A 15,536-nucleotide genomic window follows, 5' to 3' on the forward strand; every position below is an offset into this window, starting at 1 on the left:
TGCACAATATATGACATGAATGACGTGTTGGCACTTTAAAAGTAAGTTGTAAAATTACTATATACACAAATCACCACAACATTGCATCCATATCATCACATGTCATGCCTACTAGAGGGCCACAAGACTGACTGTCAACAGCCAGTGCATAAGGTGAACTGGCAATAAAAATAAAATGGAACTGTCGTGTGACTAGGGCCTCCAGTCGGGTAGATCGTTCGCCGGGTGCAAGTCTTTCAATTTGACGCCACTTCGATGACTTGCGCCTCGATGTGGATGAAGTGATGATGATTAGGACAACACAACACCCAGTCCCTGCGCGGAGAAAATCTCCGACTCAGCCAGGAATTGAACCCGGGCCCATAGGATTGACATTCTGTCACGCAGACCACTCAGCTACCGCGGGCGCACAACTGACAATCTTAGCTATTGGCTGTTGACAGTCAGTCTTGTGGCGCCCTAGTAGGCATGACATGTGATTATAAGGACTGACAATCTTATGATAAATGCAGATAGTGTATTGACTAATCCTCTCTAAGGGGGAAACTAGATGTAACACAATAAGTTAGTTACAAAATCTCCTACAGTAACTATATAACAAATGCGGAATTGCTACACATTGCTCGTAGATTATGCAGAGAACAATGGTATCTTCATAAGATTCTCAAAAATACCCATTTATTAGTGTTAATGTACAATGCAAGTTCAGGGATGATGTATGCTTTGGGAGAACTGTGAACCACAAACACTGATTTGCTATGAAATAAATTACATACCCAAAACACTCTTACTGGTAATTTATGAAAATATATTTTGTAAGTGTCTGAAAATTCTCAAAATAATCTGTTTCTCACTTAATTGTACAGTGAAATTAGAGAACAGTTGTTTTGAATGTGGATAGGCCTACTGTTCTCAAAAATTTTAAAAGAGCACAATTAAGTTTAAGCCTACAATTAATGATAATAATACGAGTTTATCGCAGCACTCACTAATGTTCAAAATTTCACAATGTATTACAGTAAAAACAGGTATTGATACAATCAGTGAAAGAGTATGCAGAAATTATGCAAACAGTGAAGTATGTGAATCTAGAACTTTAAATTGGCACATGGTCTTTTACTCGTGGTCTCACTCAAAGAAAAATTTCAAATTCAGCTTTTGTATATAAATAAATGTGTGTATTGCATGGATTTTTCACTTAGCTGATTCTGTGCACACTTCTACACTGGCGTGCCAAAAAGGAACATTGCTGTGTGAGTTTATCTCTATCAAAATTGCTAATCTGTGCAACACCAACAAAACAAGTCTTCTGTCTGTTGCAATTAACCAACCAGATGTCACTGGTATAGGCTTATGGACATCTGTCTAATGTCTCTTCTTATAAACAGAAATGGGCTGTGTTTTTCCCTGTCATTTGGATTACTTTGCTATTGTAGTGAATTACAATAAACTACTACTAGAAGGAGAAAAAGTTCTTTTGCATAATAATTAAAATCAAACAGGTACCACATCAGATGCAGTATCCTTTCCTTAGTTGAGTTATTTTTAATTGTTTCTCAATTCTGCAGCACATATCTTTGTCTAACTTCAGCAGTTGTGGAATGGTAGAAAACAGGAACCATTGTATGATCTTGTTCAGTCAAACATACTTAGAAGGCAGAATACAGTATGTAAACCTTTTCTCTGTTGTCCTCAATGTGATCAATGAAAATAATCAGTGCTTGAATATTTAATTATGTAATAAAAAAGGTCTACTTACCAGGTGGTAGCAGAAGAACAAACATATAAAAGATATGGAAATGTACAAACTTTTCAAACCAGTGGCTCCTTCTTCTGGTAGAAGGGTTGAAGGGAAAGGAAGGGGTACAAAGGAAAAGGAATAGTGAAGTTTACGGAATGGGAAGAGTTGTGGAAAAGTCACCCAGAACCACAGGTCAGGGGAGACTTACCTGAGGGGATGAGACATTTTTGGCTAGGTTGCCACAACATTCACATGTTTCCCAAATATACTTTGTGTTGAGTTCTCTGGACTGAATGTTTCACACACTATTATCATGTTTGTGTTTTGCTAGTTTTGAAACATATTTCACTCTGAAATATATATTTCTATGTATTGGTTTAAGGCTTTTGTTGACTCCTTCATACTGTATGACGAGTTACTTGATTCCATGGTATTTTGTGAACTGTTTCCAATATGTTTCTATTTTTGTGCCTACCGGGCTCCTCTTATTGTCATCATCATAGTTTGTTCTTGTTAGGAATGCTCGGGTGGAACGGACATTGGGGAGAAATGCAAAAGGTCTTTTGCACCCCATTTCAGAGATAGCATCACTATCATGCTGTGGTGATGGATGTGTGGCATTGGCCCATACACACCCTCGCCTATTAGAATCATGGCGTAGCGAAGCAGCTGCTGGGCAACGCCGTGCTCGTCGAGCTCTTGCTGAAATGCTCACCCCTTCTGGTGGCACCAAGGCAAACTGCTACAAGTTCATTTCTCTTGTAACAGGTGAGGCCCAAGAATATAGTACTTCCTGATACTACACAGAAGTACAAGTATTTAGTTATTTATGCAACATAAAAGATCTATTTTGTAGTGTTTTGTAGTGTATGGAATCTTCTACTTCAGAAGGTTTTAAACATTAGCACAGTAGCTTGTAGGTTACTCATCCAGTCACAGATTCAAAAACAAACACTACCTATTATTCCTGAAAATACTCTCTGTTGATTTAATGAATTTGCGCCAAAAAGTACTGAAAACTATGTAATACTATGTTTATAATACAGGCATTTCACTTCCCTGTTTCAGTCAAAGAGTGGCAATATGGCTAAAATGTTCTAAAACTGATGCTCTCTTCATCATTGATTTATGAAAAACCTACTTGAAACAAAATTTGTCATGCTTACATAAATCCTTTTTGGACTTCAATAGCTGAATACTTTCTTGAGTTTATATTTGTCCTACAAATATTTATGTTCTTTGTATAATGTCAGCATCAATCGCTAAGACTTGTGGGAGGCAGCAGCTAAGGACAGCAAATGAAGAGACATAGTTATTCCTTGGGTGACCAGCTGAGTTGTTTTTTCTCATTCATCTTTTGCTTTAATGTTTTGACTGTTCTGTGTTTATCTGTTGTTAAGTGGCAATTTTCATGTAACCAAGATGTTAAATAGTTATTGTTCCGTATTCTGGGAAGTTTCTGCAAATTATTGCTCTGTATTCTGGGCAGTTTCTGTATTGGTAGACTACACCAAGGGCATTACCTATAAAATACTGACCTCGAAAGCATGAGAGAAAGCAGCAGATTAAAGCACGGCACAGAGTGAGACATTGGCTTCACATTATGGTTCTGAACAATACTATATAGAAGAACAATTTTCCCACTTGCAAGAAGAGCTAGAGAGAGAGGCTAGGGACCTGTAAATGTGAAACATGTCATGTAATAATGGGAAGTTGTGTTGACAAGCGGTGCATACAGCAGACAAAAGAACTGAGGCCTCTAACGGGGCGGACAATCTGACAATTAAAACAGAAGTGCCAAAGTTCCTACAGGAGAAACCCAAACTATGATTTCTGATGATAGAGTTAGCATGCAGAATAATGTCATGAACACTATACAAAGTTTGTAGTGGCAGGTGAAGGCAGTGTAAGATGTCATTTTGAAGCATCCTATTCAGGACTTACATTACATGGTGGTCAAGTGTATGAGCAAATCTTTAGACGAACGGTTGCAGCAGGTCCTGCAGTTCAAGCTTATTGGTGACAGGACACTTTATGAATTCTGGCGGCATCTCTGGAGTTTTGTGGAGGGGACAGCAATGTCAGATGAGATGCTACGACATGTGTGGCTTTTGCAGCTGCTGCTGTCAGTGAAAATAGCAGTAGTTGCGTGTGGGGTGGGCAACTTAATTTCTTTATCATCAGTCACTGGCAAGGTCCACGTGATAGTAGGGCAGGCAAGCAACTTAGCAGTAACACAGGTAGCTGATGATGGCAGCACAGCGTAAGCTGCAGCTATGTGCCAGGAGCCAAGCAAGTTCGTCAATGAGCATCTCTGCACTCTAAAGTTACAGTTGGGCACAATGCATAAACAATTATCAGTACTGAAGCCAAACAGACAGGATAATGAGCGGAGAGGTATGGTGTAGCAGCATTTATCTGCCAACAGAATCAAGGACGAGATGGGCTAAATTGTTGAGTGTATTGGTACCATGAAAGATGTGATATGAGGGCCATGAGATGCATGTTTCCCTGCACATTCCCAAATGGCCCCAGTGGCCTGCAGTGGGTGCAGCAGGCCACATAGCTTCACAAGAGTGGGACAGTATGTATGAAGGAATAGACATTACGTCCACAGACAATGTTGGTGGAGTGATAGAAGACAAACAGGATGCACCACTCAGGATCAGCCCAGTTATTCGAGACAATCCTTCCATGCCCATGCAGATGTTCTTACTCTTGCCTGCTTTCATTGTCATGCCACTTATTTGTGACAGGTAGGCAGGAAAATGGATATTTCATGGTTGACTCAGGTCAGATGTTAGCACACTTCTATTTAATCAAAATCAGAGAGAGCAGTGGTGCACCAGTCCACCCAACTGCCCCTAACAACTCAACCATCATGACTTATGGTGAACGGAAGGTGACAGTGGACATACGTTTCAGCAAAGCTTTTGAGCCAGTCTGTTGCTGGCTTGATCTTGACTGCGACACTTCAGTTTGATTTTAGGTGTGCTATCATTCATCCACAGTTGGCAACACCCACTCTGGTGGAGCCACCGTGAGTTTTGCCAAGGCTTCTAGCAAGGAGATGGGTGCTCATTGTGAGTCAGCCCGGGAGGTAAAACAGTGAAGTTCTGCCCCATGGCTGTAACCTATATTGGCAGTTGTCCCAATGGTTATCTGTGTGGGTTTGCACGCAGAGTCTGTAAGGTGTGTCGGTGCAGCCATTATAACACTGATGTCCAAGTCTGCTAGGTGCAACAGGGCAAACCTCATTCTTACTCAGCTGTGGGCAACACGTGTATCCTCATGCGAAGCATCATTTTGAATTACAGTATGCGATGGTGCCTTGGACGTCGAGGTACTTGATTATTTTGAGATTAGGTGTGACCTTGAGGAACACTGTGCAGTATGATGGCTCAGATGAGGGGGCCAGTTGCGGAAACTGTTGACACAACCACTGGATGCATCATTTGGCAGGGTACTGTTTGGGAAAGGTGACCATCACATGAGTTCAGCGCATGAGCTGTACCCTTGAAAAGAAGTTGTTTGCCTGGGCTACTTCCTCCATGTGTTATTGTGCTAAGGATCACCTTGAATACCCTCTGTGTATTTTATTGTGATGTTAACTATCAATTTCTGGTGGCCATTTGCTCTCTGCTTAACTTTTAAGTTGAACACTAATCTATTTCTTTGTTTATCTTATTGTGAACTGTTGTGCACTGTCACAAGTATGTAAGTTGTTTGCTATAAATCATTCACCTTCTGTGGTGCAGCAACAGAGTTATTGATTTCGCATTAACGTTTACATTAGTTAAACTCGCGAAGTTGAAGTTTTGCAGCAGGTCAGTTTTATTTAAATGTTCTTAAAGAGTACATTAACTAAGGTTAAGAAAACAAGTTTTAAATTTTACTTGTTGCTGAGTTTTTTTAAGATTCTTTATTTTAAAGATTTTTTAAAATTATTTGATGTCATGTTGCTCAGCTGTTAAAAAGTATCCTTAGAATTTCACTATCTAGTGTATTTGTGGCTGATTCTTGCTGGTCATAAGATTTTATGTTTTTACGTGTTTTACAATATACTTTCTCTGTGTTTTAGTTTTGCCTTAAATGTCCAAGGGACCGTTTCCTGAGGGTCAGAACTGCATCATTGTAAAATGTAAATTTGAAGTGTTCTTGTAAAATGCTAAATTTGGTAATGAGATGCTGTCTTCTTGTTCATTGAGTCATTTGTGCTGTATGTGTTAAATATTCTCAAGGATCAGTAAAGAGACTGTTTAGTTTGTTAAATATTTTTGTGGCATAGATGCTTACTGCTCACCCTAAATCCTTGCTCCATATCAGATGGTAGCAGAGTGTGGTTTTCAAGGGAACAGCTGATGCATTGAACACCTACGATGCTCACCTTTTCCAGACAGCACCCTGCCAACTGATATGTCCAGCAGATTGGGTCAGCAGTTACTGAAAAATACTCCCTGCAGCCACCATACTGTAGAGTGTACCAGGTCACACCTCACCCCGAAATAAAGTACGTTCGACATCCAACAAATGTCTCAACTCTACCAAGGCACCATCACATCCTGTAATTCAGATGTGGTGCTGGGCTCAAGGATACACAGGCTGCCTATGCCTGAGTCAGAATGAGGTTTTCTCATTGCACCTAGGAGACTCAGACATTACCATTACCACGTTTGCACCTACACTCCTTAAGGATTCTGTCCACAACTCCGCAGATAAACAATGACTCCTGCTGACAACAAGTCAGCGCTCTGGGGTGGAACTTCACTGTTTCACTGCCTGGACCGACTTGTTACAAGCTGCCCACTTTCTCGCTAGAAGACTCATCAAAACTCATGGTGGTGCCACCAGAGCAGTTGGAGCCAACTGTAGGTGAATGATAGCACACATAAAATCAATTCGAGCTATTGAAACTTCCTGGCAGATTAAAACTGTGTGCCGGACCGAGACTTGAACTCAGAACCTTTGCCTTTCACGGGCAAGTGCTCTACCAACTGAGCTACCCAAGCACGACTCACGCCCCGTCCTCACAGCTTTATTTCTGCCAGTACCTCGTCTCCTACCTTCCAAACTTTACAGAAGCTCTCCTGCGAACCTTGCAGAACTAGCACTCCTGAAAGAAAGGATATTGCGGAGACATGGCTTAGCCACAGCCTGGGGGATGTTTCCAGAATGAGCTATTGCACTCAAGATCGAGCTAGTACCAAATTAGCTCAGTTTTCAAATGGAGGTTCATACTGGCTGATGTGCAAGAGCTGATTCTAGGTGCACATTTCATCCACCACCACGAATTGGAGTTACAACTGAGCACAGTGCAAGTTAGGTGGAAGAGTGGGATGATAATGGGCACAGTAGGCAGAAGAGCAAGCAACACAGTTGCTTTACCTAATGATTCCAAGTAGAGGACAGAATATATTGCATACCGCGGTGCACCACATCAAGATTACCACAGGCCAACAGTGATAAGACTAGCTCCCAATTTGTTCGCAGAAGCAATAGTGGAATTTGACAGGCATTGTACATCACACTGCACCTCATTAGAAAGAAAGGTAGCATGTGGAGGCTCTGTGTGGATTATTGGGCACTGAATGCTTGAACAATATCTGACAGCTATCCCATACCTAATTTGTGAGATTTTATGAACATTTTAGGCAGGGCTACAGTATTCAGCATGGTGGACTGCAAGAAGGCATAGAACCAGATTCTGGTCTCTGAAAAGGACATTCCTAAGATGACTATGGTAACACCTTTAATGCTCTTTGAATACCTCCGTATGCCATTTGGATTGAAAAATGCAGCCCAAACCTGGCAGAGATTTCTAGATGAAGTATTGAAGGGCCTGGATTTCTGCTTCATATACCTGGATGAAATTTTAATATTTTCACAGGCAGCTGATTTACATCAAGATCACCTCAAACCCGTATTTGACGGGGTAAAGAAATCTGGACTTGTGATAAATGAAGTAAAGTATGTTCTCTGCCACGTTGTATCAGCAGCTGGTATCTGCCTGCTCAAGGAGAAGATGGAGGGGGCCTTACAAAACATTCCTGGGATGACTGATCATCAGCAGTTACGAAGATTCCTCAGGATTGTCAACTTTTGTAGATGCCATCTACTGCGGGCAGCAAAGATGCATACACTGCTGACGAACACCCTAGCAGGTAACAACACTGAGGGCAGATAACTCCTACCGTGGATGCCCACCAGGCAGCAAGCCTTTGAAAAGATAAGAGCTAGTTTACAAGCAGTGGTAGTGTTGTCTCACCCACTTCGTAAGGCGCCTTCAGCAATTGTTGTAGACGCACCAGTCGATTGGCTATTGGTGCAGCACTGCAGAAAAACATGGAGAGCAGTTGGAAGCCTTTAGGCTTTTTCTCCCGAAAGCTGTCTGAAACCTAGACTAAGCAGAATGCATATGATCAGGAATTACTAGCCATTTATGAAACCATATGACACTTTGGTCTTTATGTTGAAATTTGGCCATGTACGATAATAAGCCTATTGCGTTCACTTTCCAAGGAATGAAAGGAGGTTGTTCTCCTCAGTGGTTCTGCCATTTGGAACTACTGATATAAGGAGGGACATAGAGCATAGTGGTTGTTTTTTTTCTCAAGAATTAGTGGAATTCTGCCATGATAAATTACGACCAACTGAGAGCAGAGCAAGCCACAGCCAAACAGCTACGACAGTTGTTGCAAAGCAACCCAACATCCTTTAACCTTGAGCTAGTGTGGTTATTGGACAGGAAAGACCTTATCTGGTGTAATGTGTCAAAGACTCCACCTGTGCCATTTGTGACCGAGTAACTGTGAAAGTCAGTTTTTGACAGTTTCCACAGTCTTGTACATCTCAGTTCAAACTCAACCATCAAGCTGATGACGGAGAAATCTGTATGGCACAGTATAAAAAAAAAAAAAAAAAAAAAAAAAAAAAAAAAACTGCCACATGTTGGCGAGAACATGTTCGACCTGTGAAAGATGTAAAGTTGGCAGACAAGTGCACCAGCCAGTGGGAGATTTTCCCAAGACGACAAGTCAATTCTCTCACATGCATATAGACATCATGGCCCCAATCCCACTTTTGAAGGGATATTGTTATTTCTTTATAGTCATGAAAAGATAACATGCTGGTCAGAAGGAGTTCTTATCTGGGCTATTTCAGCAGAGATGAAAGCAAGGGCATTCCTGAATACATAGATTTCCTGCCTCAGGTGTTTCACTCATGTCAGCTCAGACCAAAGGCAACATTAATTCTTGAGCTATCTACCGTATTTACTCGAATCTAAGCTGCACTTTTTTTCCAGTTTTTCTAATCCAAAAAACCACCTGCGGCTTAGAATCGAGTGCAGAGTAAACGGAAGTTCTGAAAAATATTGGTTGGTGCCACCACAACTAACTTCTGCCGTTGAATATATGTAGCGCTACACTGGCATGCTTTGCAGGCACAAAGATAAATACTGGCACCAAAACCTCTGCGTCAGTAAATAAATTAAAAGAAAAGGTAGAAGAATGTAAACATCATGCCATGTATTCTTTTGTGTTTGCTGCTGTCTCACTTAAATCCTGTCTGCCTCATAAACTATGAAACAGCAACAGCCAACGTGGAAGAAAATACGTATTATGTCATGTTTATATTTATATTATTCATATGCTGCATAGTGATACAGTCAGAAATGAAGCACGGCAACTGACTAGATTTTTAAATCTAAGGTGACTCTAATTTCTGTGCATAATGTAATGTACTAAAGAGGCATCTGCAAAGATTTTCAAACGGAGAAAAATTTTCGCTAAAATCTCGTTCAGAACATTTTGTAACATATGCAGTCTATTATTTGGTTCTTGTTGATCATTATCAAAGAAAGCAGCACTGTAAGTAACAACAAATAGCAGTCTCTTGCCATTGTTTCGCTTATGAGACAATTCCTCTTCTTCTTCTTCTTCTTCTTCCCTTTTTTTTTTTTTTTTTTTTTTTTTTTTTTTTTTTTTTTTTTTTTTAAGTGCCGTTAGCGCGCACAAAAGCAAGGCAAACTGCGAGGGGCGACAAGTCGTAAACACTCATTACCAGAATGCGACAAACAATGCATGACACAGTACAATAATGCATTTTCAGCTTAGAGTAACGTAAACACCTATAACAATGAGAACGGCACTTATCAGATGAAAGCAAAATAAGCAATCGATTCAAACCAGATGAAGCACGTGTAAAAGGAAGGGTACCCGTATAAATACGGATGGAGTGCCTGACACATAGCAATGGCTACTTGGTAAAGCTGAAATGTTAAGCTTAGGACTCGAACCAAACTACTGTAGCTGTATCTTCATCCATTCGACCTAAATTGTGTCTCATGTTACAATGGACCAACTTTGTTTCAATTTGGAGGTGCGGTCTAAAACTTTTCTCTCCTATTGAATTTTGAGTCTCAAATTTCAGGTGCGGCTTAGATTCGGTAAAATTTTTTTTCCTTGCTTTCGAGTCTCATTTTTCAGGTGCATCGTAGATTCGTGTGCGGCTTAGATTCGAGTAAATATGGTAACTATGTAGTTTCCAGCACCACCACACCACTAGTTACCATTCCTCAGCAATGGAATGGTTGAGCGATGACATAGGACACTAAAGGCCATGCTTATGTGCCATGATAGTTGCTGGACAGCTGCTCTGCCACTGGTCTTGTTAGGACTTCGTACAGCACTTAAGCCAGGCATTGCATCATCGACCATTGAGATGATTTATGGGGAAAAGTTGCATTTGCCATTGAAGTTTGAGAGGTGTGTTCCCCAGCGCATCTGGCATCTATCAGGCTGCAGCTGCTGTATATGCTGCAACAGCTAATGTTCTAGGTCGCCAGACTATGCCCATCCCTCGCCTCATGCCATGGAGTTCTGAAAGTATTTGTACATAAAGACATTGTGACATGCTCTCGTGATGATGTGGGCAGGTGCTGTAGACACATTGTTACAGCAGCCATACTTGGGACCTTTCTGAGTATTAAAATGCAACAAACTACTGGTCCAAATAGCGTACAACAACTGGTTTCTGACAGTGTCAGAGGAGGGGTTAAACCAGCGTATCTGCTCACCACAGACATAGCAGGAGAATGTGAGTCCTACACTGGCGATTTTGTCCCTACCTGACATGGAGACCATACAACCAGCAGCAGCTCTGCCTTTGTCACTACAAGTGAGTCCATGAGAGAAGCCGAAGAAACCGGAGGCTTGTACAGTGGCAGGGTGACAAGTGTGACACTAATTCCCCCACATTCCGGGAGCTCCACTGTACTGTGGTGGAGCTATGTGAGAAGCACCAGCTGTGGATGGCGGGTGAAGAGACTTAGTTATTCTTTGGCCAAGCTGCTGAGTTGTGTTCCCCATTTATCCTTTACTTTAATGTTTTTGACAATTCTCTGTGTATACATTGCTGAATGGCAATTTTCATGTAATCACGAAAATAAATAATTATTGTCCAGTATTCGGGGGAGTTTCTGTATTAGTAGACTACACCTTGAGCAGTACCTATAGACTCAAAATCAGGATGACAGAGAGTTAAAGTCCCAGTCCTACTGTTTTGATGTGACCTGTCTTTAGTTTTCTTCTACTGCTCCAGGACAATATAAGAATGTCCCCTTCAACAACACTTTAATGGATTCGTTCTTTCTTTGTCAAAGAGGATCTAGAGATCATTGCTGAATTTGCATTAAATTGTAACCTAATACAAACATTTAAGACAATGAAACCGAATTGATTTCATGGAGAAGAAAAAGTGTGAGCTTAATTTTTTGTTTTGGCAAAGGAAAAAACAAAACTGCAGTCTGCACTCCAATGTATTGTGCCTATCAACTGATTTAAGAGACTATCATGTTGCACACAGACAGTAATAATGAGAAAGAGTATTTCTTCGTCTTAAAATATAAGGACCTTTTTACTTTCCCTTCCATACCAATCTTTGTTCATCTCAACATTGTTTGCAGGTTGCAGCTATACAACCATTTGTCAAGTGAGTGAACAAATGCGCAGAACGAAAGGTGACAGAGAGCCACATGAACATGGTCTGAAACGATGGTGGCGTGAGCATCGTGGGACAAAAAATGCCATTACACACCAACTTAAAGGTATAGTAGAAATTACAGAAAGGGCTTCTTGTAGTACTTATATTGCAATGTTAGTCAACATTTCGACAGTCAAAACACAATGGTAGAGATAACTATTATAGCTGGTGGTTATAATTAAACTTTCGCTATTTAACACATTATAACACGGAAACTAATTATGTATGAGTATGAAACTTGGTAGCATTAATGTCAAGGACATGGGGAAGAGAAATCATGCAGAATCAATTCATTTGGAACACTTTTAATTTACTGCTATGGTACATCATACCATTACATACCAGTATCATTACTGGTACAAAAGGGGCTCAGTATGGTGTCTTTCAGTGTCCAGACGAGTCTGAAAACACAGGATTGCAGTCTGCACAGCAGAAGAAAGCATGTCTGTAGGTATGCTGGCTATATTTCTTGATATGTTGTGCTTCAGGTCAATCCATGTGTGAATGTTCCCCTGGTAAACACTGTTCTTCAGGTAGCTTCACAACCAGAAATCACAGGGAGTGAGATCAGGTGATCATACCGGTCAAGCATTTGGAAACAATCAGCTGATAATTCAAGTTTTTCCAAATGTGTTTTGGAGAAGCTGGTGAACTTCATGAGCAATGTGCAGTAGGGTGCCATCTTGCATGAATGAGCTTTGTCTGTCCATAAGATGGTCCAGATCCAGTCCTCATCGACTTCAAACCTTGCGAGAAAATGGAGAGTGAAGTCAACACATCCTTGTGCATCCTTTGGTGCAAGCTGCTGTACAATATAGATCTTATACAGATACCATTTGAGAATGGTTCGAAGCACCTCCTGTGCAGTGGATCAAGGGATGTTCAACTGTCATGACACAGCACACGCACTGCCTGATGATCGGAAATTGTGCGCAGTGTTGTCTGCCATAGCAGCAGTGATTTCATCGACCACCTGAGGTGCAACCAGTCATCAGCCTCTTCCTAGAGTGACGCCCAGTTCTCCAGTTGATTCGAACTTCACATGCTCCACACATCAAGTGGAGAAAGAAGAAAATTCCGTAATCCTTTCAGTCAGCAGTATACTCAAAGTGCAGCTGCAGCATTACTGTTGTTTTGATAATAGAGCTTCACCAATAATGCCCTGCTCCTGTTGTCCAAGCTTATGTAGACACATCAACGAGTGCACTGCAACTGGTCAGGTGTATGAGACTATGAACCACAATGAGTGATCATGGCACTTGGTGCCCATAGTTGTAACTGGACAGTGGTGCTGTGATGCATGGTAATCATGCAGTCCATACTGTGTGGATATTAATGCTACCAAGTTTGGAACTTGTACAGTAATTAGTTTCCGCCTTATAACATGTTAAATAGGTAAAGTTTAATTATAACCACCTGATATTTCACTTGAAATTGTTGTGGAAAGAAATGTGGCAATTACAAAATAACTGTCAACAGTGTGATGGTGATGTTTGTCAAATCACTGCAGAAAGAAATATCAGTAGTCCTACAACCTGTATCTTCAACCTGATATCATTTACATTCAATAAATTATAAACACAGAAGTAGAAAGTGTAGCTAAGACTGAATATTAATGATTTAATAAATAATGACCAGTGAGCAATGGGATATCAGTGTAGAAAAAGGGATAATTATCAGGTAGATGAGAGAGGGATTAAAAGAGGAAAAAAGTCACCAACAGAGAAAACAAAGAGAAACAACAGTAAGCAAAGACCATGTAGATGAAAAGAACCATGTATGAAGGTTGAATGAAAAGTAATGCTTCCACCTTCGTTAATTGTGTTTGGATGGGAATGTTTTAATGAATGAAATGCAGAAATAATCTTTAGAATATGATCTTTAATTACCAATATTCACTTTTCCACATAATCACCAGCCAATTGGATACATTTCTGCCAACAATGAACTAGTTTTCTGAAGCCGTCACAGAAGAAGTCGACACTCTGTTTCCGCAACCACAGTCTCACAGTTCTCTCAATGTCTTCATCTGAAGCACAATGATGTCCCCGCAGATCGTCTTTCATTATCGGGAACAGATGGAAGTCAGATGGAGCTAAATCTGGACTATATGGAGTAAGCCATACGGTGGTGAGATTCAGTCTCTGAAGTTCTGCTTTGGTGGCATGTGAAGTGTGTGGTTTGGCATTGTCATGCTGCAGGAAAACATTTCCCTTTTCCTTTTGGACCCTTGTTAGCTGTCATTTCATAGTTTGCAACATTGTGATGCAACACACTGAATTTATTGTTGTTCCACGATCAAGGAAATCTGCATCCGAGAACACTGTGGCCATGACTTTTCCAACTGAGGGCTGCGTCTTGAATTTCTTTTTCTTGGATGAGTCTTTGTGCCAGTATTCCAGAGACTGACATTTCGTCTCCAGGTCGTAATGGTGTACTCACGTTTCATCTCCAGTCACAATTGAATGGAGAAAGACGTCACTTTCATTCTCGTAATGCGAGAGGAGTTCCTGGCAAATTTCAAGTCTGTGCACTTTCATTTCAGGAGTCAGCATCCGGGGTACCCATCGAGCACAGATCTTCCGATAGCCAAGCAAAGCAATAATGTGTGACCCACACATTCTTGTGAAATGCTGATTGTGGTAGCAATTTCTCTCTGAGTGATACGACGATCGTCCTGAATCAATCCTCAATCCGTCAACATTTTGCTTGTGGAACTCGGTGGTTGCTGTGACAGGATGTCCAACTCTTTGTTTGTCACACAGGTCAGATGTTCAGATGCTCCTGCCTCAACATCTTTAAACTTACTTGCCCAACGACACAAAGTACTCACATCAACACAATCATCATAAACTGCTTTCATTCTCTGATGAATCTCCTTTGGGGAGACACCTTCTGCTGTCAAGAATTCAATGACTGCACATTGCTTAAATCGCATTGACTGACCACCTGTGCAGGCTTCCATACTTCACACTGTAACAACACAACCATTCAATGCTAAGGCTTCCCTCCTACTTAACAGGAGCTGTAGAGAAGAGGCTACGGAACAAGCCAGTACCTGCCGCATACCAATGCTGCCAACTGTTGGAAGAGTTATGAAGGTGGAGGTATTACTTTTCAGTCAACCCTCATACATATTGAATACCCAGTTCCAATATAATGAGTTCTGATTGTGCAATCCCAGTTATATTTTTGGCTATCACATTTTGTAATACACTGTGCCTGTGTAGATGGTCTGTATGTAGCAAAACATAGTTGTTGACTGTTTTGTGGTGATAATGCTGGATCTGTAATACTGAACTACACTTACATGTTAGCTGACAAATAATATATGTTCATTTTTGGTATAAATTTTCTTGATTATGTATATTTTTACTTTTGAATACAGCATAAACAATTTTAGGTGGTAGTATTCATGTCACAGCTTAAAAGTTTGTGTCAGACCAGTACTTAAACCCAGATCTTTGCCTTTCATGAGAAGCCATTTAAGTCATCAAACACATGTCATGAATTGACTCAGTGTCTGTGCCTGCCATAACCTCACTGTTCAGTCTAATTTACAGTACGCACTAAAACTCCAATAAAATATGACAATAACCTAACTGCCACCTCAAGGATATTACAGAATGAAATCCCTTTTCTTACGCTTTACAGTGAAACTCTCATGAGAGATAAAAACATTGTGTCAATATGATGTTGTGTACCAGTATGGTATGTGAAGCCTGATACCTGATTTATTTGGCTAGTAATGTGA

The 15,536-nt window shown here is 40.7% G+C and overlaps 1 protein-coding gene across 3 annotated transcripts in view; it reads left to right on the forward strand.

Moving 5' to 3' along the window:
* The window catches only part of LOC124613245, a 160,652-nt gene that overhangs the window by 101,631 nt on the left and 43,485 nt on the right, over positions 1 to 15,536 (forward strand). For all 3 annotated transcript variants that reach the window (XM_047141928.1, XM_047141929.1, XM_047141930.1), the window contains 2 exons: positions 2,259 to 2,509; positions 11,706 to 11,846. In XM_047141928.1, coding sequence (XP_046997884.1) covers positions 2,259 to 2,509; positions 11,706 to 11,846 — 392 coding nt within the window. The remainder of the gene's footprint in view (positions 1 to 2,258; positions 2,510 to 11,705; positions 11,847 to 15,536) is intronic.

This window comes from Schistocerca americana, chromosome 4 (genome assembly GCF_021461395.2).
Source record: "Schistocerca americana isolate TAMUIC-IGC-003095 chromosome 4, iqSchAmer2.1, whole genome shotgun sequence".
NCBI lineage: Eukaryota > Metazoa > Arthropoda > Insecta > Orthoptera > Acrididae > Schistocerca > Schistocerca americana.